The sequence below is a fragment of the Clarias gariepinus genome, chromosome 9, assembly GCF_024256425.1.
Source record: "Clarias gariepinus isolate MV-2021 ecotype Netherlands chromosome 9, CGAR_prim_01v2, whole genome shotgun sequence".
NCBI lineage: Eukaryota > Metazoa > Chordata > Actinopteri > Siluriformes > Clariidae > Clarias > Clarias gariepinus.
In genome coordinates this window covers 16,426,492-16,452,813 of record NC_071108.1, presented here as the reverse complement: position 1 = coordinate 16,452,813, position 26,322 = coordinate 16,426,492, and the positions used below count along the sequence as shown (strand labels likewise).

The 26,322-nt window shown below is 37.7% G+C and overlaps 1 protein-coding gene across 4 annotated transcripts in view; it reads right to left on the bottom strand.

The window, feature by feature from the left end:
* Positions 1–6,810: 6,810 nt before the first annotated feature.
* Positions 6,811–26,322, bottom strand: part of si:dkey-70p6.1 (uncharacterized protein LOC570575 homolog) — a 37,193-nt gene continuing 17,681 nt past the window's right edge. For 3 of the 4 annotated variants that reach the window (XM_053503512.1, XM_053503511.1, XM_053503508.1), the window contains 5 exons: positions 18,691–18,748; positions 17,117–17,204; positions 16,252–16,823; positions 11,656–11,781; positions 6,811–9,744 (listed from right to left, as the gene is read on the bottom strand). In XM_053503512.1, coding sequence (XP_053359487.1) covers positions 9,184–9,744; positions 11,656–11,781; positions 16,252–16,823; positions 17,117–17,204; positions 18,691–18,748 — 1,405 coding nt within the window. In that variant the 3' untranslated portion in view covers positions 6,811–9,183. The remainder of the gene's footprint in view (positions 9,745–11,655; positions 11,782–16,251; positions 16,824–17,116; positions 17,205–18,690; positions 18,749–26,322) is intronic. The other variant, XM_053503509.1, reaches the window with a different exon arrangement.

Genomic DNA, 26,322 nt, shown 5'->3' with positions numbered 1-26,322 from the left:
AGATTTTCAAAGTTCTGGTGTCTAGAACAATAGCTACTTAACTACAGTATTACATCAAGATAGGTCGGAATTTCAAAATTTTGGAATTCCATGTTTGCTTTTTTTTTATACTATGGGAGGAAACCAGAGAATGCAGACTCCGCGCTAACCACTACATTATTGTGCAACCCTAAATTTTTTAATAAAATAGTAAATATATCTAAGGAGGCAAACTAATCAATTCAGCACATTAGGTGTAAATGGTAAGAAGGGGGTTCCTATGCATTTTGATAACATCACACATTTTTTTAATGTTACAAGCATAATCCAAATATTTATGTTTGTTTTTATTTTCAGTGCCTATTCTGGATGAACCCAGACAAACATTCACATACATACACACATACATAATTTAATTAAAAATTTTTTTTTGTTTGTTTCAATTAATCTTAAGTTCTGGGTATGTAGTACCTAGATAACACCCCAAGTCAAGGTATGCAACATAAGAAATGAGAAAAATTCAGTTTTTGCTCAATGTGATAGCAGTGGGTCAGGTATGGTGTATAAGGCACAGACAGGCCATGGCCAGCCAAGCGGTTGAATGCATATTCTGAAATTATCTAAACATATTATTACAAGAACTGTGTTATCAGTGATAATTATTTCCCTCTTAGGACATCTGGGTACAGCTCTGTTTCACGAAAGCACATTTTCAGAGTACTTGACAGAAAGAATTTTGTTGTATTGTACTGTTAAGTGCTTAGGACATGTGTCTTCTTGAAACACATCTATACCCAGATGTCGTAAGAAGACGCATGTCCTGAGCACTTGAGAGTACTGTATACAATGAAAGAATTTCATGTAATGCATAAAACTCACCTTGAGGAAATATTGGCCGAAAGTTCATGTGCTTGAGAACACAAAGATCACTGATGACTCAGATTTTCAGTTCAAGGCCATCATCTGCAAGCTAAAAAAAGGTCATTCAGGAATGACTGTCAGTGAAGGAGAAATCCTGTACTATGGCCGACATAAACAACAGCAATTCATAAGAGGTAAACCAATACATTTTAGTTACATTAGTCACACGTATCATTTTTGGTTTTGGCATTTTTCATAACCTCTTTATTTTGTATGCACTCCTTAATAAAATGACAAAAAGAGGATATGGGAGCTCTTCAACAATGCAGAGGATGATGCGACCCATTAAAAAGATATTATCACAGTTCCAACAAACATGCAGGAGAAACACAGAGAGAACTCTGTCAAGAGAAGGATCAAGAAGCAACATGCTTATGTGGAAAAGTCCCACAATCAAAATCCATTAACAAACACACTACCTGTTCATGTGGGACTGCACATTGGGTGTTAAAAGATAGAGTGGTGACCAAAAATATTAAGACAGCATATCCTTTGTGTTAAAATTATTCCTGCACATAAAACAATTTCCTTGAAATGTTACTTTTCTTCAGAGAACTTTCCTTTCTGAACCCTGGGTCCACCTTCGCAAAAAAAAAAAAAAAAAAAGGGTTAAAATTTAGAAAATCTCAAGTAAACTGTAAACTTTTGTTGCATAATTTTGTATAGGATCTGTCTATGATCTATTGTTTTGTGGTCAGGAAACAATCAAGCGTTTATGGTTTGAACAAAAGACACCAGAGTGCTGCAGACATCTTTATGGTTCATCAGCATGACATCAGCATGGTTTCCCAATTTCCCAATCCTCTAAATTTTGATTCTTGTCTAACATTTGCATAACATTTTTCTTATTATCTTGATTGTCATTATTTAAAAAAAAATCTAGAAAGTCATTAAAATATTGAATTTCGCTTTTGTCTCAGTATTTTTGCCAAATACTGTATACCATAGACAGTAGAAAGGGAGATAAGAAAAAAAATATATTGTTAAAAAATATGTTACAATATACTGTATGTTACAATCGAGTAACTACACTAAAATACATTCTACTTTGTCCTTAGTATTGGTGTTTTATAAGTGTTTTTTCATATGTTAAAACACCTACACACATTCTGAGGAATTCTAGTGACAGGGTTTTGTGTTTATAACGGGGCAAGGATATACACATTTTGAGATTTGCATAGTAGAAATATATTAATTCAGTGTGTAACACTTTATCTTACCTGTCTTAATTGTGACTGACCACAAAAAATACTTTTTAACCTAATTTTAAAGCAAATTTAAGGAAGAGGAAGAATTTATTATTTAAAAAAATACTCATTTGGATATTTTTAAAGGAATAAATAAAGATTAAATAAATTGAACAACTTCTTGTCATGGCCACTCAAGTTAGCTTTAATAGGTTTAGTAACAAGTTTTTAGTAAAAAAAAATAAAATAAAAAAAAGACCATCACTAAACAAAACCGAGTTAAACCATATAAAAATATTTACAAAAGCTTCAAACAGATAACTGTCCATGTCTATCTATATTTATATTTAATATTATTTAACAATAAATTACCTTTTGCCATTATGGATTGTCAACGGTGATAACTCAGTTCTTATTGATTTTTGGAAGGTTATGAGTTTAAATTCATTACTGGCAGAAAAGCTTAAAAAATATTTTTATTTATTTATTTTTAAAAGCTTATTTAATTTAATATTTTATTAAGTGTCTTAAAATATTTTAAGACACTAACTATGTTATTATTAGAATATCATTTCTCTCTCTCTCTTACAAACACATAAAAACTGTCTCCCTTGAGAACATGGAACCCACCCAAAACATTGGTCCAATGTTGGTGTTTCTGCTCTAAAGATGAGGATTATTACCACTAGGTGGTAGTATGTATCTCTCTTTATTTTAACAAGTTATTTAGCAGCTTACTTGAAGTAAGGGAAGGTAATGACAAACAATAAAGCTTTTGTGGGGCAAGTTCATCTATCCTGCTGTTTCTATATAAACTGATTACAAGAGCAATTACAAAAAAACTTCATCATGGGATGTGCGTGTGTATGTGTGTGTTGTGTGTGTGGTGTTCTTAACGATTGGTGGAACCCTTTACACACACACCATGGCATTATAGTGGATCTGTGCCAATCATTAAAAATCGTATTTACTATGATGATTATGATGAGATACAGACAGTTTATATAATATGTAAAACCTGATGTACAACTATTTTTAAAGTGAATACATTTTTTTAGCAAATTACTTTGTGTGCACAGGCTTAGATCACATAAAATGAATGTAACGTAATGCAAGAAGTTTTCCTTTTTTTTTGTCACCCTTTAGCAATCTGCCCTAAAGTTGGGCAAAATTATACAGACACATGATCATGCCCATATGTGCCCATTCCAGAAGCATTAACACAGAGCTGGGGTTGAGATCCGGCCTCTGTGCAGGACACTTGAGTACTTCCACCTTGCCAAGTCCCCTTTAGCACACCGTGTCCTACGGTCTTCCCTTGGATGCTTACAACATTGGTGCACCTTTGGGGAGGTCCTACACACAAATGGGTATAGACATACTGTACTTTTAGCCATATAGTTCATTAGGCCAGGGTATGTTGGCCAAAATCTTGACTATTCCTGTTAAGTGATGATATGACATAAATTATATTAAAAGCTTACATGCGTGCACCTGGGGTCCTGTGCATTATCAAAACTTGATAAGATGAAAGATAAGGTGGAGAAAGAGATGTTGAAAGGTAGAGGTAGAAGCTATAAAAATAAAATAACCTCAAAGAACAACTGAAATCTCTTTGTAACTCAACGTTGATTGGAAAATAATGCGGTTGATATTATTTCTTCTGGGAACAGCATGAATTAAAGTGAGAAGATGACAACTCAGTGAGGCATCAATAAGGAATCAGCCAATATGAGCAGTGTATGGATGAGGAATATCTTGGAAACATGTTTTGAAGATATCTATATATATATATATATAGCAATTATAAAGTACACAATTGCAGTTTCACTGGTTCCTCTGATGAACACAGTTTTCCTTAGAGGGAGGACAGATATGAAGATAATGGTTAAAAACATGACTCATTTAGACTTCTCTAATGGTTCGACATTAGGCATGTATCTGTGTACTAAAAATATTGCCACAGAAATTGACTGAAAATCCATGCAACATTAAACAACCAACAGGATTAACCCTTGTGATGCCAAATCATTCCTTGCTGGATAATGTCTAAATGGTATAATTTTTTAAAACACGTTTTTTCAGAACATTAATTCTTACCATTTTAAATCTTTCAAAGGAGAAACTTTGCAACTTTTGAAGCAGATAGTATTGACACCTCACATCAGCAAGGTTTGTGGTTCAGTCCTATTTTAAATTGCCCATAGCTGTGAATGAGTGTTTGTGTGTCTACATGATTGCCCGAGATCCCAGTCTTCCCAGGGTTGGCATCAGACCCATCACAAATCTCACTGGAATACAGTAGTTACTAAAATGATAAATGAATAAATAAATTAATAAATTACTTAATTAATAAGAACTACATTAAAAATATATTGATATATTGGTATATTGACAATAATCTGCAATAACAATAAGCAATACACCAATCTGTCACCAGAACTTTGGAGGTGGATCCTTTGGATCCTGTGGGTTGCGGTGTGGGGCCTCCTGGATTGGACCTCCATGAAGTCTCGACCAAATAGGGATCTTGGGATCAACAACCTTGAGCTCTTTGCCTGCTGAGCCCCATATACGGCAGGATGTGAGGCACTGGTTGTTCTGATACCTTTTTCATCATAATTTTTTTTTATCAATTTGTGCTACATTGGATTTTCAGTGGATCGGATGAGCTAGCCTTTAGTCCCCGAATGCATAAATGAGACGTTTGTGACCATGATCCTCTTACCGATTTACTGGTATATAATTGATAGTTAAAGTTATTCGATTCATCTAAGGTGTTAGTGTTGTGGCTGATTGATTCCATTGGTTAAATTGTGATTATTCATACCAAATTTAATAGCTGTATCTACATTATAAGGTTGTTGCATGCTTCCTTTGCCTACAACAATGCAAGCGTACTGTATATTCAAGCATATTCTTTGTCCCATGCATGTGTTAAGTACTTCATGAAATCTAATTAATCTAATAGATAACTTTATAAAATAGTCCTACAACAAAAACATGCAATTCTCAGAGCTTTACAAACACAAAATACAATGACTTGTGATATTAAATAGATTAAATATGTCATTGTTAATGTGCTGTTAAGAGAAAATAAGGAAACACTGTTTAAAAACATCTTAAAGGAAACTGTCCTGGTCATTACCATTACTATTTATCTTAACTACCATAAAACTTGACTAAACATGTGTATTACTGAAGCCTTGAAAAGCCTACAGGATTATAATGGTAGAGACAGTGGTGCTGTAGACAGCTTTTCTGTGAGGCAGTTTAAATGTGGCAGTGTCATGATTCTACCAGGCCTCCACTATCACAGCATTAATGTTTCAAGAGAGTTCCCTGTGCCAGACTTGCACTCTGTCTACCCGATGTGCCTGGCGTGCATGACATCTGGGCTAAGAGAGGCTCTCATGCATGTTGGATTCTCCCAGACAACAAACCGGTCTGAGACTGTAGCCTCAAGGTTAACCAGTTACCATGGAGACATATCAGCCAATAAAAAATCAGCAGATGGTTGCCATGTAGACTGCACATGTTTTAAGGATGACCTATTTTTTTTTTATCAAAACAAGTAAGATAGAGGCATATGAGGGAGACACACAACCACACAAACAAACATGTTCCATAAACGACATATTAACACACACACATACACATAACTGTAATGCTACATTACAGAAGTAATAGGATAAAATCAAATGCTTAATTATGTTCGCAATAAGGCAACAATATGGGCTGTTCCACAACCAAAAATAATAAAAAAATTTGTCTTGTTATGGGAGAGAAAAAAAAACAATCCTATCACAGCATGAGGAACATCTGTTGTCATAGGAACCTATCAGAAATGGAGGGAAAACATGGCATTTTTCCTGGTTTAACTGTAAACAAAGATTTCTAATCAGATTCTCCATTTGCCCAAGTGTTCTCAAAATGGTTCAATTTTCAAGTTATTCCAAAGTACATTATTTTTCATAAAATGTTAAATATCATTATTAACAATATTGGAATTTAGAAATGCGTTTTATGTACAGCAAGAGCATGGTTTGAGACATACTGCACAGATTATGTGTGATAACAAAGACTGATTAAAGGGCAAAATAATAATAATAATAATAATAATAATAATTTGTCCCTTCTGAAATAGCAAGGTTTATTTATTTATTTTTTTGGCCAGGGAGTGTAGTTAATTAATGTTTGGATTAAAATGATCTGTGTAGCTGAAAGCAAAGCTTCACATACTGTACATCTTACATTCATCTAATTTTTTGTTACAACTCCATAGATTTTCATGCCTCTACTTGATACCTCTACCAAATTACAATTGCCATAGTTAGGGCTTCACTTTGAGTGCACCTCTGGCCAGATGGGAAAAAAACTGTGTTAAGTTTAATGAAAAACTTGTAGAAGGCTCCCTTCCTTAATACTCTGTAAGTGTAAAAGAAAACTAATATAGTTAATAAAAGCAGGAGCAAATCTTTCTCCATTATTTCAAAATTATCTCACAGATCTACGATTAAATTACGGATCTACCCTAATTGACCTAACACAGGATATGTACCTTGAATTTTGTTTTCCTTTAACTTGGGCTTTGGCAAGATTTGTCAGTTTAATAGAAAATGGTGATAGACTACAGAGCTTCTTGCATTTTTACCAAATATATTATGTAAATCCAAGTCAGGTTTTTTAGGTGCTACTTTATTAGAAAAGTATAAACTTGTTGACATTTTTTATGAATAGTAATTTTGTTATAAAAACATTACAATCTTTTGCACATGAGTACTTACACGGCTGGAACACACAACCCTGTTGTTTGATAAGCAAACACACAACATCAGCTGCCACACTAATACTCAGTTGATCTTTGAAATACACATTATAGCTCAAGATGGCACGGGAAAAGGAAAAAAAAAAACACATCAAAACCCACAGAGATACTGCTGAGCAAAAGTTTCACCAGAGAAAACATTCCAAAAGAAAATTAAAGAAACAAAAAACAAACAAAAAGAAACACGTGTTCAATACACCTACAGCAACTTCACCTTGTTCCTCCTGTTCTTTTCATTTCTTCAATTCTTTGTAAAATATTTACAACATTGTTCCAACATAAATGACAGTGACTGTGTGCCACACTCATAGACTATAGTCTTTCTCCATGGGTTCAAGCCTCTTTTAACACTAATATAAAATCTCACTGTTTTTTTTTTTTTCTTTTTTCCTCAATTCTGGAGCAACGTCACAGATAATGTTGTCTGCATTAACAGAAAAACCACTGTAACGAACTACACTCACACTGGTTACCATCATTTGAATAGCATGAATAGAATATTTTATTATAGTATTCCCAATTATTATACAGCTGGTTAATGTGCTGTAGGAAGGTAGAGTGAAATCCTGATTGGTGTTCACTTGGAAAAATGAGGAGTATTGTCTATGATTTATTCACTATGACCAGTCACATTCTGCTTCCAGTTGTGTAATGTCAGATGTAGATGAAGTTCACCTTGAGTTATCAGTCCTGAAGCAAAACATTGTGCTCTCTCTTCAGCAGAGGAAAAGGCAATTAAATCAAATAAGCAACCGACAACAGCAAGAAAGAAACCATTCTCAGACACCAGATAACTTGTTTTTTTATCACCTTTTCTCATTTGTATGCTTTTTTTTTTTATAATACATGCATCTTTTTTTTTTTATCAGGCAAAGTGCATTAACAGTATTAACAACGTAAAACATTATTGTACTGTATTTGTACGGCAGTGGTGACTTCATACACAGCCATTTAGGTGTTTATGCTATGAGATAAAAAAAATATATTATAATAATACTATGAAAACAAAAACCTAAAAAACATTCTGAAGGGCAAGGTCCGATGCCTAAACTGCTCTAAACTCTTTTTTGTTTCACTTAGAGGAAAACAGTTCCATGTGCAACTAATTTAATTACGTTTATATATTTTTCCACTTTCCCTGAGCTTTTGCGAATTCTGTTTAGGGTCTCTTTTTTTAATTGCTACTGTAATTATCATGTAATTTATTTTAGCTTGCATTTTTCAAATGGTCTCTCAGAAGGAGTCTACAATGCATTTAAGTGCTGGAGGAGGAAATTTGCAATTTATGATTATGTGCTTTTGAATATGCAGACCAATATACAGTTGTGTGATTCAGTCAATGGGAATACTGTCTTTATATCTATATTTTATATTTATTTCCCATAGAATTCCATTACAGAAATAGAGGCTTTATCACTAGAAAAATAGTGCCACATATTTTCCCAAAGCTTGTGGATGTATTTGTAAAGAATTTAGATAAAGGCCTATGTTCACTGTCAAGCTACAGAGTCTAACAATAGTGGCCTTAGCCAGACCCTTATTATTAGTTATATTTTTGCTATTGGTTTGTCACTAAAATAAGGGACTTGTTTCCCGCTGCATTATTTTTCTCTGTCAATAGAACTCTAAAACATGGAGTATAAATACTCTGTGCCATTTTTGTATTCTTTCTGCTCAGTAGAGTTGTGCTCATTTTGTCCTTTCCTTTGGAATTAACATAAAATGAAAACAAAAGAAACCCGCAATTCCGATGGAAACTTACACAGAAACTAATGCACAAGTGAGTGTACTGTCAAAAAAAAAAAGGATTTTGGAGTATACCTTAAACAGGCTTTCCCTATGTAGTGATATGTTGGTAATTTGTTAAATCTGATGTCTGCTACTCCTGAAAGATATGTGATTATGCGAGAAGTTTTCACCTTTGTGTTATCACTTTTTCCCCACCACATTTTCATATTTAATTCCGTAGTCATTTAATACTGATACACCATGTTAGACATGAAGTGGTAGTGCCATGTGTGTTTACCAAACTGATGTATGATGCAACAGCATCCCCACTGAAAGCTTTAGCACGATATCTTCTGTATGATAAACCCCCTTTTCCAGACTGCTTCTCTAAGGCAATGTGTGGGGCTACTTAGGAACCATAGAGCTGAAATGTAAACATGATGTGTGAATGAGTGCAGAAAGAGTTGTTGCCTTGTCAAGTCTCTTCCCTACTCAACTATACGATGGGGGTCTTTCCATTTAAGATTTAAGTTTGAGCCCTTACAGGCCAGTGACATACATTTCCATTCCATCATTAAAAGTGAAGATGGTGGTGGTACTCGATGTGGTTGAGCCCTGCTTCAGGTCAGGGATGCTCTCATAGAGATTCTCGCCTGGCAGCAAAAGTGCTTTGGCTGGCAGGTGCTGCATCTTGGGTGTATGCTGGGGAGGAGGAGGTGGTGGAGGTGGCTGGTGTTGTGGCTGCTGTGGCTTCCTCTTCTTGGGCCGGAGGGTGGCACTGGCATTGGGTGGAGGCCTTTCTCGTTTCCATCCTCCTCCTCCTCCTCCTCCTCCAACCTCTGCAGCTTCATAGGACATTTCACTCTCCTCTGCACCAATGGCTTCATAGCAGTGCTCTTCCATTGAGCCAGGGGGCATCCTTGAAGCTTTTGCCTCCTGCGGTGCCCATGTTTGTGGCTTCACCACCACATTAAAGCCACCATCACGTTCACCTCGAGCCAAGGTCCTATAGCCACCAATATCCCTAGGACCTGTGGGAGAGCCAGGCATGCCTCTCTTCTTTTTGCCTGGTTTGCAGACTTTGGAGTACATATCTGAGATCTGAAGAATAACACAGAAACAATGAGTCACAAAAGGTAAAGCAAAAAAAATGCCATGGCTTTTTCTACAAACAATAATAATAATAATTATTATTATTATTATTTTTGAAAAATAATATATATACAGTGGAACCTCGGATTACGAGTAACGTGGTTTACGAGTGTTTTGCAAGACGAGCAACAATTTTTAATAATTTTTTACTTGAAAAACGAGCATTGTCTTAGTTAACGAGCACCGAGTATCATGTCTCACGCATGCGCTTCTTGTTTTAACAACGAGCGTTACGTCATCACAAGTGAGCCAACGGTTTTTCTCTCTCTTGCAGCAGAATTGTAGGTAATCGTCTCTCCTGCTAAGTGAATACACACACGCGCTGTGTGTGTGTGTGTGTGTAAGATGTGCGTGTGCGCGCGCACACACACACACACACACACATTAACGGAGAGACCGTTTTTAAAACCGTTTAAAAATTAGCAAGGAACATCGCTAGTCACACTCGCGTGAGTGCATACTAACGGGATTACTACTGTAAAGTAAAACAACAACAACAACAACAAAAAATAAACAGCTCCTCACCTTTGAAAATAGTCGTGACAGAGAAGAGTTTGTGTGTTTATTTGGCAACCTGAGAGAAGGGGAGCTGTAAAGCCGAGACCTATCGTCTCCCCTGCTGGGTCTTAGTGCCTGCAGTGTTTTTGCGTGCGCGTGTTTGTGTCTGTGTAAGGCAGAGAGTTTGTGTGTTTGTTTGGCAACCTGAGAGAAGGAGGCTGTAAACGCGAGCGAGCCCCCCTTCAGCCCCCCTCCTCTCAGGTTGCCAAATAAACACAAACTCCTCTCTGTCACGATTGTTTTCAAAGGTGAGGAGCTGTTTAATTTGTTTTTTGCTGTTGTTGTTTTACTTACAGCAGTGATCCTGTTAGTATGCGCTCACGTGAGTGTGGCTAGGAATGTTCCTTGCTAATTTTTAAATGGTTTTAAAAACGGTCTATCCGTTAATGTGTGTGTGTGTGTGTGTGTGTGTGTGTGTGCGCGCACATTTTACACACATACACTCTGCATGCACAAACGAAAACCCTTATCTGTCGGGGTTTAATTTTACATTTTTGTAAGGTAAAGTACAGGTTAATTTGTTTTATTTTTACTTTATATTTTGTATTAATTATATTTATGTATTTATTTTTTTGGGCTGTAGAATGAATAATTTAAGTTTCCATTATTTCCTATGGGAAAATTAAATTTGGTTTAAGAGTGTTTTGGAATACGAGCCCACTTCCGGAACGAATTAAGCTCGTAATCCGAGGTTCCACTGTAATACATATTAAAAGCACAGATAAATGAATCCTGTTTCTACACTGGTTCAAATCTGCTTTTACAGTGACGTTGCAATTAACGTTAGGTTGCTAGCTAGTTCTTTATACCTTAACCGATGTCATGGCTATATTGTATGATAGCTGCCTGTCTGGTTTGCAAGCGCTTGTTTTTTTGTCGTTAGTGGTAGCACGTTTCACACAGTCACATGCAGCTTAATATAAGCCATCCTTAACGTGAATATCTCGTTACCAAACTCTTCCAGACAACAGGTCTTTCTGAAAATATGTAGTGACATTTTCATAAAAAAAGGGTCTTTTAAAAAAAAAATTACTCATGAACTCGTTATTTAGCAGTAATATTAATATTGGTATTACCAAAAAATATATGTACAATATATTTCATAACAAAATAATATTAATAATAAAATAATAATTACTATTAGTAGAAAGGCATTTAATTTGGCATGAGCGTCGGATCCTATAACCACCCCTGGCTTTTGCTAATAAAATTACACCTCAACATTTACATGACTACATATAGACTAGAAATTAGGTGAAAGCTAGTAAACCTTGATAAGCATTTATACCGAAAAGGACGTACCCCAGCTGCCATGTTTTCTCCCATGTGAGGGCTTAGAGGGCCTATGTGCTTGGGCTGGAACATGATGTCATCATCTTCAGGAGGTTTCCATATGTACTCCTCTCCGTTACCAATAAACACTGCCTCCTGAGTAAACAGTGCAAAGAATGTAAACAATCTTATTAAATACAGACTCTTTCTGATTAAAGTGTCTCTATCATTATATATCCATGTGTACACAAGTGTAACAAATTTATACCAATCTAGCAGTATTAAATTACTGAATTAACATGCTAGCTGTAGTTCGTAAGATATATTAGCTACAAATAATAAAAAATATATATATATGACATTCCTGAACTAAGTTTTTATTATTTTTTTTTTATTGTTATTATTTTTTATAATATGTACCTTATTTACTTTTTGCTTTCATTTTCTTTTTTCATAATTTCATTTATATTTCTTAAAATGTTTTATTTTTATGAGCTCCCCTACTTTCCCCAAAAGGCTTAGCCTTTGCCAGGCCACAGTTGTAAATAAGAAACCTGTTCTTAATCTGTTTTGCCTGGTTAAATAAAGAAAAAAAAACAAAAAAAGTTGTCCTGACCATCCCCCCTTTTTTTTTTTGCATATTTAAATGGTTAAATGAAATTAAAATGAATGCAAATTATGAAACACTTAAGAGCAATACTTTATTTTAACAAGAACTGTGTGTTTGTATCAACTTTACAAGACACCCTCACTTAATTTCAGTAGTATATTTTAAGTCAGAGTCTCCTGAGTGGTGCAACAGATATTCAGGCCAGCAATAAACTGATTTGTAAATGTAGACTCTAGAAACTAGTTAAACTAGTTCTTTTAACTTATTTATCGTTGCATTCCAAGAAACAAAATGAATGGCAAGGATGTCGCATAAGACACCACCTATGTATTTTCATATGACGTTAAGCGACAAAACAATATTTAATGCTCAGGTCAGCCAGTCCCGAGGACATTATTTTTGTTTTGTTTTTTTAGGTTTAAGGAAGTCTTTCAAAGACTTCTATGGATACAGGTACGTGTGTGATGAACAAAAATGCAACCGAACAAGAAATTTAAATTTTGATCAAATTAAAATTCAAAGCATAGAATGAAGCATAGATATGTTTTGGAATCTTATGCTTTTACAACTGAACTACAACTAATAATCGGACATCTGGAAAAGTCAGATAGAGATGTTATGCATAGAGTCTACTGCTGTGTATGAAGTCTGCTGGATCTTTGTTTAAACACTGTTTAGTGATTTGCAATGTTGTAAATTAATCTGTGGCTGCCAGGTGCCGTGGTGGTTAGCACTGTGGCCTCGCACCTACGTGGGCGAAGTTTCGATTCTCACTTCAGGTCTGTGTGCGTGGAGTTTGTTCTCCCTGGATGTGGTGGGTTTCCTCTGGGTATTCTGGTGTCCTTGCAGATTAGACAGTTATCTGCAAGATAATTACCCTTCACAAATTGCTCCTAGAGTGTATGTGCTCTCTGCAATGAATTGGCACACTACGGAGGGTGTACCCCACCTTGTGCTCGAAGTCTCCTGTGATGAAAACCTTTGAAAATTTTGTTTGATCATTTTAAATATTTCCCTAACTTAAACATATTGATTATGTTTTTTTTTTTTACTAATTAAAATGGAGCCACTTGACAGCAATATCGTGGGCTGCTTAAAAAAAAATTCCCCTAATCCTCCAATTTACTCTCACCTCATGGTGTCAGTTTGGGTCTTCTTTCAAACCTTGCCAAAGTGCCTACACTTCCTGATATCTTGTACTAATGTAGAATTATTTGAACTATAATCTTGAAATCTTCAATCCCTCTGATACACATGAATCTACCATCCTCTTCCTCAGATCTGCACTGAGCTCCATGGACCTTTGTAATGTGTGTTGGTTCATCCAATGAATGATTTCAAACAAACACTTTTTTCACTCACTTAGTGTTTTTATTCAAAGCCTCTCAACTACTGATTGAGTGAAAAAAGATTTGCTTGACATCATTCATCAGAAAACCGAAAAGAAATGCAAGATGCTTTTAATTAAAGATGTGTGTTGCACAATCATCCTTTAACTTTTCAGAAATTTTCGAGTTAGTACGAAACATGTCCTCTAACACACTGTTAAGGTCAGTGCGATCCATCTGGCTTTCCCCCTGCTGACTGACTAGCTCATCTATAACCACTCAGTGTATCTAATGACTTAAAGCTTAATGAGTTTTCCCGACCGGGCAGCTGTGAGCGAACTATACTTTAAATAGAAAAGTAAGTTTCACTATGTACTAGCAAAGTATATTCTTCAGCCTATTTATTTGAAATGTTTGTTTTTATGACATTAGTGTAGAGTTAAGAGCTCTGTGGGGTGTTTTATTTCAATCTTATTATATGTCTATTATGATTCTGTCAGAGAAGCAATGTAAAGCTCCCTTAAATGTGTAAAGCTGCCTAAGAAGCTACAATGAACAAGCTTCTAAATATTTATTTTAAGATTATAGGTTTTTCTTCATGAGAAAATATACCTTTTATCAATAGGAAGTTGCTAGCCGTCTAAGACCTGAATTTGAATAACGAGAACACAGGCATTGCATATGAGTTGCTGTGTATTGCGTCATTTGTATGGCATAGGGCTTCTGGGTATGTCTCAGCAGGAATGCCATGTGGATAGAAACGAGTGTCAGGAATTTTCACAAGAGGATGTGATTAGTAGGGATGGAAAGTAACAAAACTGTATCGACCCTCATTACGGAGTACTTGGTTCAAGTGTATTGATACTTTTTAATAAAATTCTAGTGCCTAATTGTGAGCTTTTTTTAAAAGACGAAAATATTTAACTTCACTGCACTCCTGTACAATTGCAATACAATAGAATTACCACAATAACATTATAACATTTACACCTAGTAGGTTAAGTAAAAAACAGAAACTCTTAAACCCCTAAACGCCTACAGTACATTGCTATAGCAGTAACCACTATTGTGAACAAAAGACATCACAAGTAAATTCTGTCATTTAGTGCTAATTACAAACATACAAAACAGGCCAAAAAAAAAAAACGTACATACATACTGTACATACACGTACTCATCGTCTGTACCGCTTTGTGCTGTATTCAGGGTCATGGGGGCCCAGAGCCTATCCCAGGAAACTTAGGGCTGGAGGTGGGGTACACCCTGGACAGGGTGCCAATTCATTGCAGGACACACACATACACACACACTCATTCACACGCTACAGTCAATTTGGGAACGCCAATTAGCCAACCTGCATATCTTTAGACTGTGGGAAGAAACCGGAGTACCCGGAGGAAACCCAAAAAGCACGAGGAGAACTCCATGCACACAGAGAATTGAGCCTGGGCGGTAATCTAACCTGGATCCTGAAGGTGCAAGGCTTATCAAAAGGAATTGATTCAATCTAAATAAATCTGTATCTTCCTACACTTCAGGGGCTAAATGCTTAGTCAACAACAGCAATGTCTGAGACACTGGTGACAAATAAATATCCCAATGTATTAGACATCTTCAGTATTAAAATGCTTCAAATCAAACAGTTTAATATCCTGGAAAGTATGTGAGTAAACAAGAGATACTGACATTTCACAACTCAATATCTAACCTAACATGATGTACAGGTAATGTTGCATTTCTTTATAGATTGTTGATCAGTCAGATGGTGTTATGGCTATTTTAAAAATGAACACCAAAACAGTATGTGTCAGTTTCAGACTATAATTACTGTAGTGCAGTAGTAACCAAATAAATGATGTATGCTAACGCAAGCAATTCAATTTTACTCATCAATTATTAATGCTTTTACTCAAGTCAGTGTTTTCATATTCTTTCCACTACTTGTACTTGGAGAACATGAGCAACTAATTTATTATTTCCTTCTTACTACCTCAGATGATCTGATCCTGCAGTTTTTTCCTGCATTTAAAATGAGGGTAAACCAACACACTCACTCATCAACTATACTTCTTTATCCTGTATACAGGGTCGCGGGGGGGTCTGAAGCCTATCCCAGGAGACCAGGGTACATCCTGGACAGGGTGCCAATCCATCACGGGGAACTCATACATACACGCATTCTAACATGCTCATTCACACATTTACATTTAGGCATTTGGCAGACGCTCTTATCCAGAGCAACTTACATTTTTATCTCATTACACATCTGAGCAGTTGAGGGTTAAGGGCCTTGCTCAAGGGCCCAACAGTGGCAACTTGGTGGCTGCGGGGTTTGAACCTGGGATCTTCCCAACCGTAGTCCAATGCCTTAACCACTGAGCTACCCCTGACTTGGACACACTACAGGCAATTTGGAAATACAGTAGCAATTAGCCTAATCTGCATGTCTTTGAGATGAAACCGGAGCACACAGAGGAAAGCAACCAAGCACATGGAGAACAAACTCCATGCACGAAGACGCAAGGTGGGAATTAAACCTGGTCACTGGAGGTGCCAGTGCTAACCACAACGTCACCTCGAAGCCAACTAGTAATTATTAATTAAGTTAAATATTTTCACAGACACAATAATGCAAAATAAACGGTCAGTACTTATCTGTCTACTGGCTTACTAAAGCCATTCACCTACCTTTGGAAAGAAAGGAAGATTGAAAGCCTCCACATTCTTGCGCTGCAACTTTTGACTGTGTGGGTGTGGTGGGGGTGGAGCTGGATGACTGGGTGGAGCATGACGAATCTCTCCACTACTGTGCCGTTGTGCCTGCCCGAGCCCCTCCTCTGTCTCAGTGCCATTATCCCTCTTCTGGGCAGCTTTGTCAACCTTGCGAACTTTTCTGATACATGCATACTCAGCTGTTTCCGTGGGCTGGGGAGGCGGGTTCATTACCTGAGGAAGGGTCTCAGGCTCAGGAATACCGCCATCCAGGCTGTCGCCATCCGGATCAGGTGGGGCTGGGGTATTAGCGGGAACAGCTGGGGGGGCAGGAGTGTCTGTCTCTCCAGCCCTCCCCCTGAGCGCGGCCTCGGGACAGCGAGTAGGCGACGAGCGGCGCCCAACCTCAGCGTACGTGTGTTCTCCATCCTCTCCTGTGGGCGCCTGTGGAACCTGCCGGCCTTGTGAGGTTCGGAGGTCCGAGTTGGAGCGACGGCTTGGCAGCAGGAGCAGGTCCATGCTGGCTGGACGGTTCTTTTTGGAGGATTCTGAAGATTTAAGATCAAATTTAAGCTTCATGGAGTTTGAAATATGTAATATTTTAAAGAAGAAACAGAACATTGTGGGCTAAACTGCAGAGGCAAAGGTGGCACAGACGGCGCCAACCCTCACAAAGTGAAAAAACATCTACGGGTGGCTCTACTACAGAAGAACGGAAAAAAAATTGTATCCCGAAATGAAACTTATACCATCCGGCATGCTCCGACTCTATATCCGAATTTGAGGCGACCCTGCGGCCTCGGTAACACTATCAAGCAGTGTGAGAAGCGAATGTACATACTTTTGCCATTGCAGTTGAGTCTGTTCATCTCATGGAGCTTGGTGTCTGACTTACTGATGGAGCGCAGCTTTGACTGCCGCAATATGTTCTAAAAGCAAAAACAGAGACCATTTTCACTATATAGCCTGATATGAGTTGTAGATGATAGTATGAGATGTAAAAGAGTAAAACGTAGAGAATAGATCAGTCTTTAGGCTTTTTATTATAAAGATCACAGTATAGTTCAATAGATATGTTTTTACTGTAAATAATTACAAGCAAAACAAATTTTTTTGGGTGTGTGTGTGTGTGTGTTTGTATGTGGAGCTTAAAAGTGGCACTTGACAGGTGAGAACAGTAAATGCTCAATAAGATAAGCAATATTATAAACTATAGCCTTACCACAGAGCCAAGTTTAAAGTGGCTTTATGCAGATGTACTGAGAAATGAGTAAAAAAATTGCACATATTAGTATTCCAACCTAATTATCTCAAGACTTCAGGACTGCTGAATGATTGGACATACTGTACATAGCAGAGGTTGCCCAAAAAATGCAGCATATTTCAGTTTTCTACCAGCCTGACTTTGAGAATAAATCACATTTTTGTGCTGTATTAATTCTGTTATCTTCTGACCACTATTACATGTGTAAATACACAGAATAAAATATGTAATTGCTTAAAATTAAATGAATTTATAGTCTGAATACATCTTGAATCCAGCCATCACTGGCACCATTAACATTATTATTCACACATTCATTTTTGCCAAGTGGCACATTTAGCAAAGTCCCTCCACAGATCAGCATGATTTGCGAAGTGGGAGAACCGTGAGGAAATCCACCCAGACATAGAAAGTCCATTAAAAAAAAACTCAATAAATTGAGCTGAGGATCTGACTGAGGGCACCGGGCAACTTAAAAAAGAGACGCATCTGTCTGTGGGAACTGTACACACATTTCTTTACATTGCCTCATCCCCCTTACAGTCCTGATTTTGCTCAAAGGTATTTCCACATGTTTGGGCTAATAAAGTAGTTACTGGGAGTCCAGCGTTTCAGATGTGAAGTAGGCAGTCCCATCATGTCAGTGTAGTATTCTGCATTATAAAATGTCCCGGTTTAACTTGAATGCCCTTCTATTCCCGTACCAATACATTGCTACTGCAAGCAAAAACATATCAGCTTAATCAATTTTATAAACGTTTGTTTAACATCCAATTCCAGTGTGTAGCAAGAACTGGCTAAACTGGTGAACATTCTGGGCAAACTCTTCTTTATGTAAAAGATGCATAATTTTTATAATTGCACAATAGTAGAGTACCTGATCCAACAACTATTCACATTTATAAAAATTTACTTGGAACTTTAAAAGTAGATTCTTCATGCAATTGAGACATTCCTGACTGTCACACCTGAACAAAAAGTGAAGAGAAAACTAAAATGATCAATAATGAATCTGACTTTCTATATTGCCAAATTTAAATCCAGACATCAGTGTGTGGATACCAAACGTCTCACCTGCCAATGCAGTCTAAAGGCTGATATAAAAAGCAAATAGTTTTATGGCAACTGTGGAAAATTAAAGAGATGGTCACCATGTCCATGAGTCTGTGCTTTCTCTCTTCACCAGTACCATTGTGACTCTTCCCCTTCCTGTTAAACAAAAAGAGAACAGTAATAGACGGTTGGTTCAATATTAGGACAAAAAACCCTCTCAACCCCAGCTACACCTGGGTATTTCATGTATCTTGTAGCTTTATAGTATCCTATTATGACATGGTTTTATGAAAGTTTAGTTGCCTTTGACTGATTTAGGTATTTTCTTTTAACATCTGGCTAAAATAAACATCAGAGCCCGTATTCAAAGCGTCTTAAGCCTAAAAGTTGCTCCTAGTGAAGAAATTCTAAGAAAATTCTTAGAATTATGACATTTTCTCAGAATTTCCCCTTAAATTTAAGATTAAATCTTAGTAAAGATAAAAATGATTCACGAAACATCTTAGACCTAAAAACAGCTCCTAAGGTAAAAATTGTTAAGATTAGAGAGGAGGACTTTTACGAGGCTTAAGAGTTTCTATAGCAGAGAACAAAATGGCAGAAGGAAGTAATATTCTCCAAACACTGAACGTAAAGCTAAAAATAAACACGGCCCTTCTGTCCAGTTTGGATTGTTGACTACATACCATCCAAAAGTGCAACTTACACAGACTGAACAGTAAAAGTTGAGCCATTTTGCTCCCATCAATCTGAAATGGATTACAAGTAATAAAATCAGTATGATAAATAAATGTAAAAACTTAAATATAGTAACTACTGTGTGGAAATTAGTTGCTTCAAAAGTAGACACATTTTCAACAATTGGCTGTTTTAATTAACTTTAATATATTTAGTCTATAACAGAAACTTTGCATAAAGTAGCCTGTGTTTATGCTTATACAATTTCTTTATATACAAACATTATGGTTTCCCTGTCTGTTCTATTATTATGTATTTTATTTTCACAAAGAGTCCATTTCAAGACCTTTGCAGAGGTCAGAGGTTATTTTTTTATCACACAATCACAGTCCTTGAATTGCTGCATCATCCCTAGCAACGGGGTCAACCACACCTCCTCACTAAGATAACGTCTCGGGTTACTTTGCTGTAACCCTGTTCCCTGAAAAGGCGGGAACGAGATGCTGCGTGAAAACGCTATGGAAACATCTTGTCATGTTGCCGGTTGTGAAGCATGTGTGTACCAAACACGGCAAATTTTTGGCTTTTATAACCTCGGTCAGGTGACGTCATCTGATAGGACGCACCTGCAGGTTATAAATAGGAGTGAACCGGAAACATTCCTCAGATTGATTTGTCTGAACGGACAGCCGGTCACGTGGGCAGTGCGGCATAGGGACGCAGCATCTCGTTCCCGCCTTTTCAGGAAACAGGGTTATAGCAAAGTAACCCGAGAAGTTTCCTTTCAAAGGCTACACTCGATGCTGGATGAAAACGCTATGGGAACAAGAGTACCAACGTCGCCGCACTGCAAGTGTCTGGACCCCGCATTGTGTAGCGTGTGCGCACAAGGCCGAGAAGGTCTCAGAACTATGTCTGGGTAGCTGACTCGAGGACCCGTGGGCCCGGAGTAGCATGAACATCCAAACTATAAATGTAATAAATGTGTGCGGAGAGGACAACCCTCCGTGTCACACACTTGCTGCAGGGGAATACCTCTTGCTAGTGCAATAGATGAGGCGATCCCCCTGGTTAAATGAGCCCTGATTCCTAGACGCGAAGTGAGCCCACGCGCCTCATAGGAGAGGGCAATAGCCCAGTATAGTGGGGGCCACCCCCCGTTGCGGCCCCAGACTAGTGATGGTCACTTTCTGGTCTAGCTTGATTTCCTTGACAATGTTGAGAATGGATTAGACACGAGCGGGAGACAGCTGTGCCCGCTTACGCTCAAATTCCATGTGACACCCAAAAATGTTGTCCTCTTAACAGGAAAGAGCATGCTTTCATGGCATTGGATCTCAATCCTAGGAAACAAAGATTAGCTAGAACGACATGCTGATGTCGAAGCGCTAGCTACTGAGACTGGGCCAGCCAGTCATGTAATTCAATACGGATGCTCTGGAGTCGTAAGAGCCAGAACTACATCCATGTATTTTGTGTATGTGCGGGTGAAAAAGCTAGACCAAATAGAAGGACCCGATACTGGTAAGCTTCGCCCCCGAAAGCGAACCTCAGGAACCTCCTGTGTTGTGGCAATATTTCCATTGATTTATTTTTAGATAGCGGTAAAGCCCGCAAAATCTAAAAAATTGGACGCAGCCCCCCGTTCCTCTTGCACTTTCCGGTTTCATGGAAGTGGAGACCACGCCATTGAATGGTACCATTGAAACGCGGAGGGTGATGTGAGAACTGAATCCTGTAGTTTCTCTGTACAGTGCTTAGTACCCAAGGAGATATACTTGGCAGTAGCTTCTACACTGCCAGTTTCTCAGAAAGGGGCAAAGCTCAGCGGCTTAGTTAAACGGGGGGGATGTTAGATGTTCGGCATCCTGAAACACGGCAGAAATCCGAAGAACTAACATTTTATTGGAGACTGGAGTTGCCCGAAACACCAGTGGTGGCGGAGCAAGAACACCAACCTCCTGGGGGTGCCAGGGAGAACACTTCATTCTTTAAAAGGAATTCTGCGTGCCTCTCCCCATTGGGGGGCCACCCCCCACGGCCAGTGCTCAAGTCTCTCAGCAGGTCAGCCTGGTAGGCGTGCAAAACCGCCATGGTGTGCAGGCATCAGGCGTTTTCACTGGGCCAGGGATCATTAAAAATGGAGTGTGGCAAAATGGAAGACTGTTCTGTGGTCAGACGAGCAAGTTCTTTTTGGAAATCTGGGACGCCATGTCATCCGGACCAAAGAGGACAAGGACAACCCAAGTTGTTATCAACGCTCAGTTCAGAAGCCTGCATCTCTGATGGTATGGGGTTGCATGAGAGCGTGTGGCATGGGCAGCTTGCGTGTCTGGAAAGGCACCATCAATGCAGAAAAATATATTCAGGTTCTAGAACAACATATGCTCCCATCCAGACGTCATCTCTTTCAGGGAAGACCATGCATTTTTCAACAATCACAACATCATGGCTGCATAGGAGAAGGATCCGGGTACTGAAATGGCCAGTCTGCAGTCTTTCACCTATAGAGAATATTTGGCGCATCAAGAGGAAGGTGCGACAAAGAAGGCCCAAGACGATTGAACAGTTAGAGGCCTGTATTAGACAAGAATGGGAGAGCATTCCTATTTCTAAATTTGAGAAACTGGTCTCCTCGGTCCCCAGACGTCTGTTGAGTGTTTTAAGAAGAAGGGGAGATGCCACACAGTGGTGAAAATGGCCTTGTCCCAACTTTTTTGAGATTTGTTGACACCATAAAATTTTGAATCAACATATTTTTCCCTTAAAATGATACATTTTCTCAGTTTAAACTTTTGTTCCGTGATTTATGTTCTATTCTGAATAAAATATTAGAAGTTGGCACCTCCACATCATCCAATCCGGTTTGTACTATAAGATTAGCATTGAATCAACGAATACTACTAAGGCTAGTAGTGGTTATTCAGTGGTTAAGGCTGTGAATTAAAAACAGAAAATTTTGTCTTCAAAAATTCACAGGACCTACAAACTGCTATGGTCGGGTACTTAAGCAAGACTCTTAACCTTCAGACTAGCATTAACTGTACATTACTTTTTCAAATTGGTAAATGATCGAATGCACTGGATTATGTTATTCTATACTATGGATATTACACTACTGTACTCAATATGTTTACAAATACTATGAAACCTCGGATTGCGAGTAACATGGTTTGCGAGTGTTCTGCAAGACGAGCAAAGATTTTTAATTAATTTTGACATGGAAAACTAACAAGTCTTGGTTTACGAGTACTGAGTATCATGTATCACGCATACGTTTCTTGTTTTGACGCTGAGCGTCACGTGATCACAACTGAGCCAACGGTTTTTCTCTCGCTTGCGCTGCGGAATTGTGAGTAATCGTCTCCCCTGCTGGGTCTTAGTACGCATCTCTTACCGGTATAATCAACATCTGTGCACGCGTGTACTGTTTACTATAACACTGTGACCACTGGTGTGTGTAAAACATATTTTATTTTGTGTCTGTATGCGTGTGTGTACAGCGCACATGTTAAGCAAAAGCAAGTCTTATTAGAGAGGTTAAAGATTCATTTTCTCTCGTTGTATCAGCCTGCTTTTTGTGTCTGTGTGCGTGCGCGTCACTAAACACCGTGCCCCCCCCCCCCCACACACAGACCCCTCCTACTTTCGCCTTTACAGACACACACAGACACACACACACATACTTATTCTCTCTGCACAGAAACACTGCCCTGTCGTGATTCTTTTCAAAGGTAAAGTGCAGGTTAATTTGTTTTATTTTCACTTCACAGCAGTGCTTCCGTTAATGTGTCACTCAATCAAGTGTCATTAGAGATTTCTTGTTTATTTTTCCGATAAAACAGTGTGCGCGCTTGTGTGAAAAGAGTGGAGAAAGGGTAAGACGAGTGTGTAAGACGAGAAGAGGGAGAGGGGAAAGGGCTCCGTACTTTACTTTTACATGCACACACATACACAGCGCCTCCGTGCACAAACGGAAACACTTATCTGTCGGGATTTATTTTTATTTTCTTTAAAGGTTAAAGTGCAGGTTAATTTGTTTTATTTTTACTTTATATTTGTGTTAATTATTTTAATTTTTTAATTTTTTGGGGACTGTGGAATGAATAATTTTAGTTTCCATTATTGCTTATGGGAAAGTTCGATTTGGTTTACGAGTGTTTTGAAATACGAGCCCACTCCCGAAACGAATTATGCTCGTAATCGAAGGTTCCACTGTATTTATTATAGCCTTTAACAATACTTTATTGGCAACATTTCTATTCTAATTTCTAATCATTTCCTTTACTGAAACCTTTAACTTAATCACATAGAATATCGCAATCTGCCACAATAAAGCCTTACACACAAACATCATTTATCATGATTATTATAGCATACAGTATATGCACGAGTCAACTAAAGCTGAGAAAGATTCATGTTCAAAAACATGAAGATGGGGGTAAAATGCTATTATAAAAAAAAACTATTTCTAAATACAGTAGCTTTGGAAATTGCTATGAACATTTCGGCACCTAAGCCTTCATCAGTAAACATACACTATATTGTCAAAAGTATTTGATCACCTGCCTTTACATGCATATGAACTTGAGTAACATCCAATTATTATCCATAGGGTTTAATATGATGTTGGACCCTTTGCAGCTATAATGGCTTCAACTATTCTGGGAAGGCTTTCCACAAGGTTTAGGAGTGTGTTTATGGGAATTTGTGACCATTATTCCAAAAGCGCATTTGTGAGGTCAGACACTGATGTTGGACGAGAAGGCCTGGCGCGCAGTCTCCGCTCTAATTCACCCAGAGGTGTTTTTGTCGGGTTGAGGTCAGCACTTTAAGACTAGTTAAGGCCTGGCTGCAGGCCAGTCAAGGTCTTCCACACCAAAGCCACTCCTCCATGTCTGTATAAACCTTGCTTTGTGCACTGGTGCGCAGATATGTTGGAACAGTAAGGGCTCTCCCCAAACTGTTCCCACAATGATGGGAGCATGAGATTGTTAAAATGTCTTGGAATGTTAAAGCATTAGGAGTTTCTTTTACTGAGTTTGGTGTTGAAAAACTTGACTGGTCCTGACCTCAACCCAATGGAAAACCTTTCTAATAAATTAAAGAGGAGACTGCAAGTCAGGCCTTCGCCTCCAACCTAAGTGCCTGACCTCACAAATGTGTTTCTGCAACACACTCCTAAAACTTGTGGAAAGCCTTCCCAGAAGAGTTGAAGCTATAATAGCAACAGAGGGTGGGCCAACATTATATTAATCCCTATGGATTAGGAATCAGATGTTACTCAAGTTCATATGCATGTGAAGGCAGGCGAACAAATACTTTGGGCAATATAGTATATAATATTAAGCTCATTAAAGTTGACTTTATGTTACCTAAAATCACTTTCCTATTATACAGTTGCTCTTTTAGCTAATAACATATAAGGTTATACAAGGAATTTATTTAGGGTCACGCTACACCATGGAACCATCACCTCATGCTTGCTTGCATCCTTAGAGACAAATGGACCAAGCTATAAATCTGTTTATTAAAAAAAAAAAAAAAAAAAGTTTTATATCTATAAAGCATGTTTGAGACAATGTCTATTGTTTAAAGTGCTATACAAATAACATTAAATTAAAATAAAATAAAGCATTAAAACTTTCATAAGACCCATACCCTAATAAAACATTCAAACATAAGAAGTTCACACATGCCTCTCGGTCAAAGATCTGGAGCTTAAATTTCATGCCCAAAGTTGCTTTTTCACAACTCTTTTTTTTTTTTCCAAAAAAATCTAACAGAAATATGTTTGCTCTGGAAGAACAACTTTATTTCCTTTGAATTCCTCTCTACCATTAGAAAAGACCCTGGGAAGCAAGGCTTAAGCTCCAGATTACAAAGACTAAGCATGAAAAGAGTCTTAGTCAAGCAGGCAGAGAAACACATCAATAATTCATTAGATAGACTGTAGCTAATGCAGTATTCAATCACAATCAATTTGGATGTGCCATATCCAAACAGTCTGCGTTGAACATAACAAATGTCCCATACTTCTTATTTATGGTGTGTTCTCAAAGTATTTAGACACCTTGTATTTTTGCATGTTTTTGTATTATAAATTTTGTTCAACTGAGCGTAAGATTATTCCCAGTGGGCACAAACTCGTGGAAACCACGTGGAAAAGACGTGTTTTCACCACGTGGAAAATACGGGTAATTTAGGCGTAAAAGGCAAGTCGAATTCCACGTGGATTTGACACATGGAATCCACGTGTTTTTTACCACTTGGAAAAGACATGGATGTCAGCCCATGGAAAATATGTGTTGTGTTCAACGTAAATTCTGCAAAGTTCAAAATGTCTACAACATCCTGTGTAAAGCAGACACAAATCACATAAAAGTTGTAATAACTAATTATTTATTCATATTTCAAAACAAACAATACAAAATGCACACAAAAACTGGGTGTAGTGCATAATACTGAAATAACATAAAACTAATTAAACAAACAAACATACATACAGTAATACATACATACATAACAAACATAATACTGAAATAACATAAAAGGCTAATTAAACAAACAAAACATCTAAGAGAAGATAGACAACTGTCTCAAACAGCAAAAGAAACAAAATTACAAAAACATTTACTTAACACTTAATAAATGACACTGCATCCAGCCTTTCTTTCCTCTTAGGTGCATTTCGTAACCGATTGGCAATGGAGCTGAGGGCAAAGGCTTCTGTAACATCATGCGCCTTTACTACACTGTCTGTCAAAGGACAAAAATGTTTAGTATAATTTAGATGCATGGACTGCAATTTATCAATACAATCATTGTGTTAATATAAAACAAAGACACGACCACAAGGCACTGTTCAATTACTTACCAGTTATTAATTTGCACAGCGCTGTCAAATTATGTTTTATCCCCTCGTGATCCCTTCATGTTTAGTTGAAACATAAGTGAATTGGTAAGGAATCTAGAAGTAAACAAACTTATCTATTTATCTTCAAAGAAATAAATGGGTAGAGTAACCACATAAGTTACACTGAAAAGTTCCT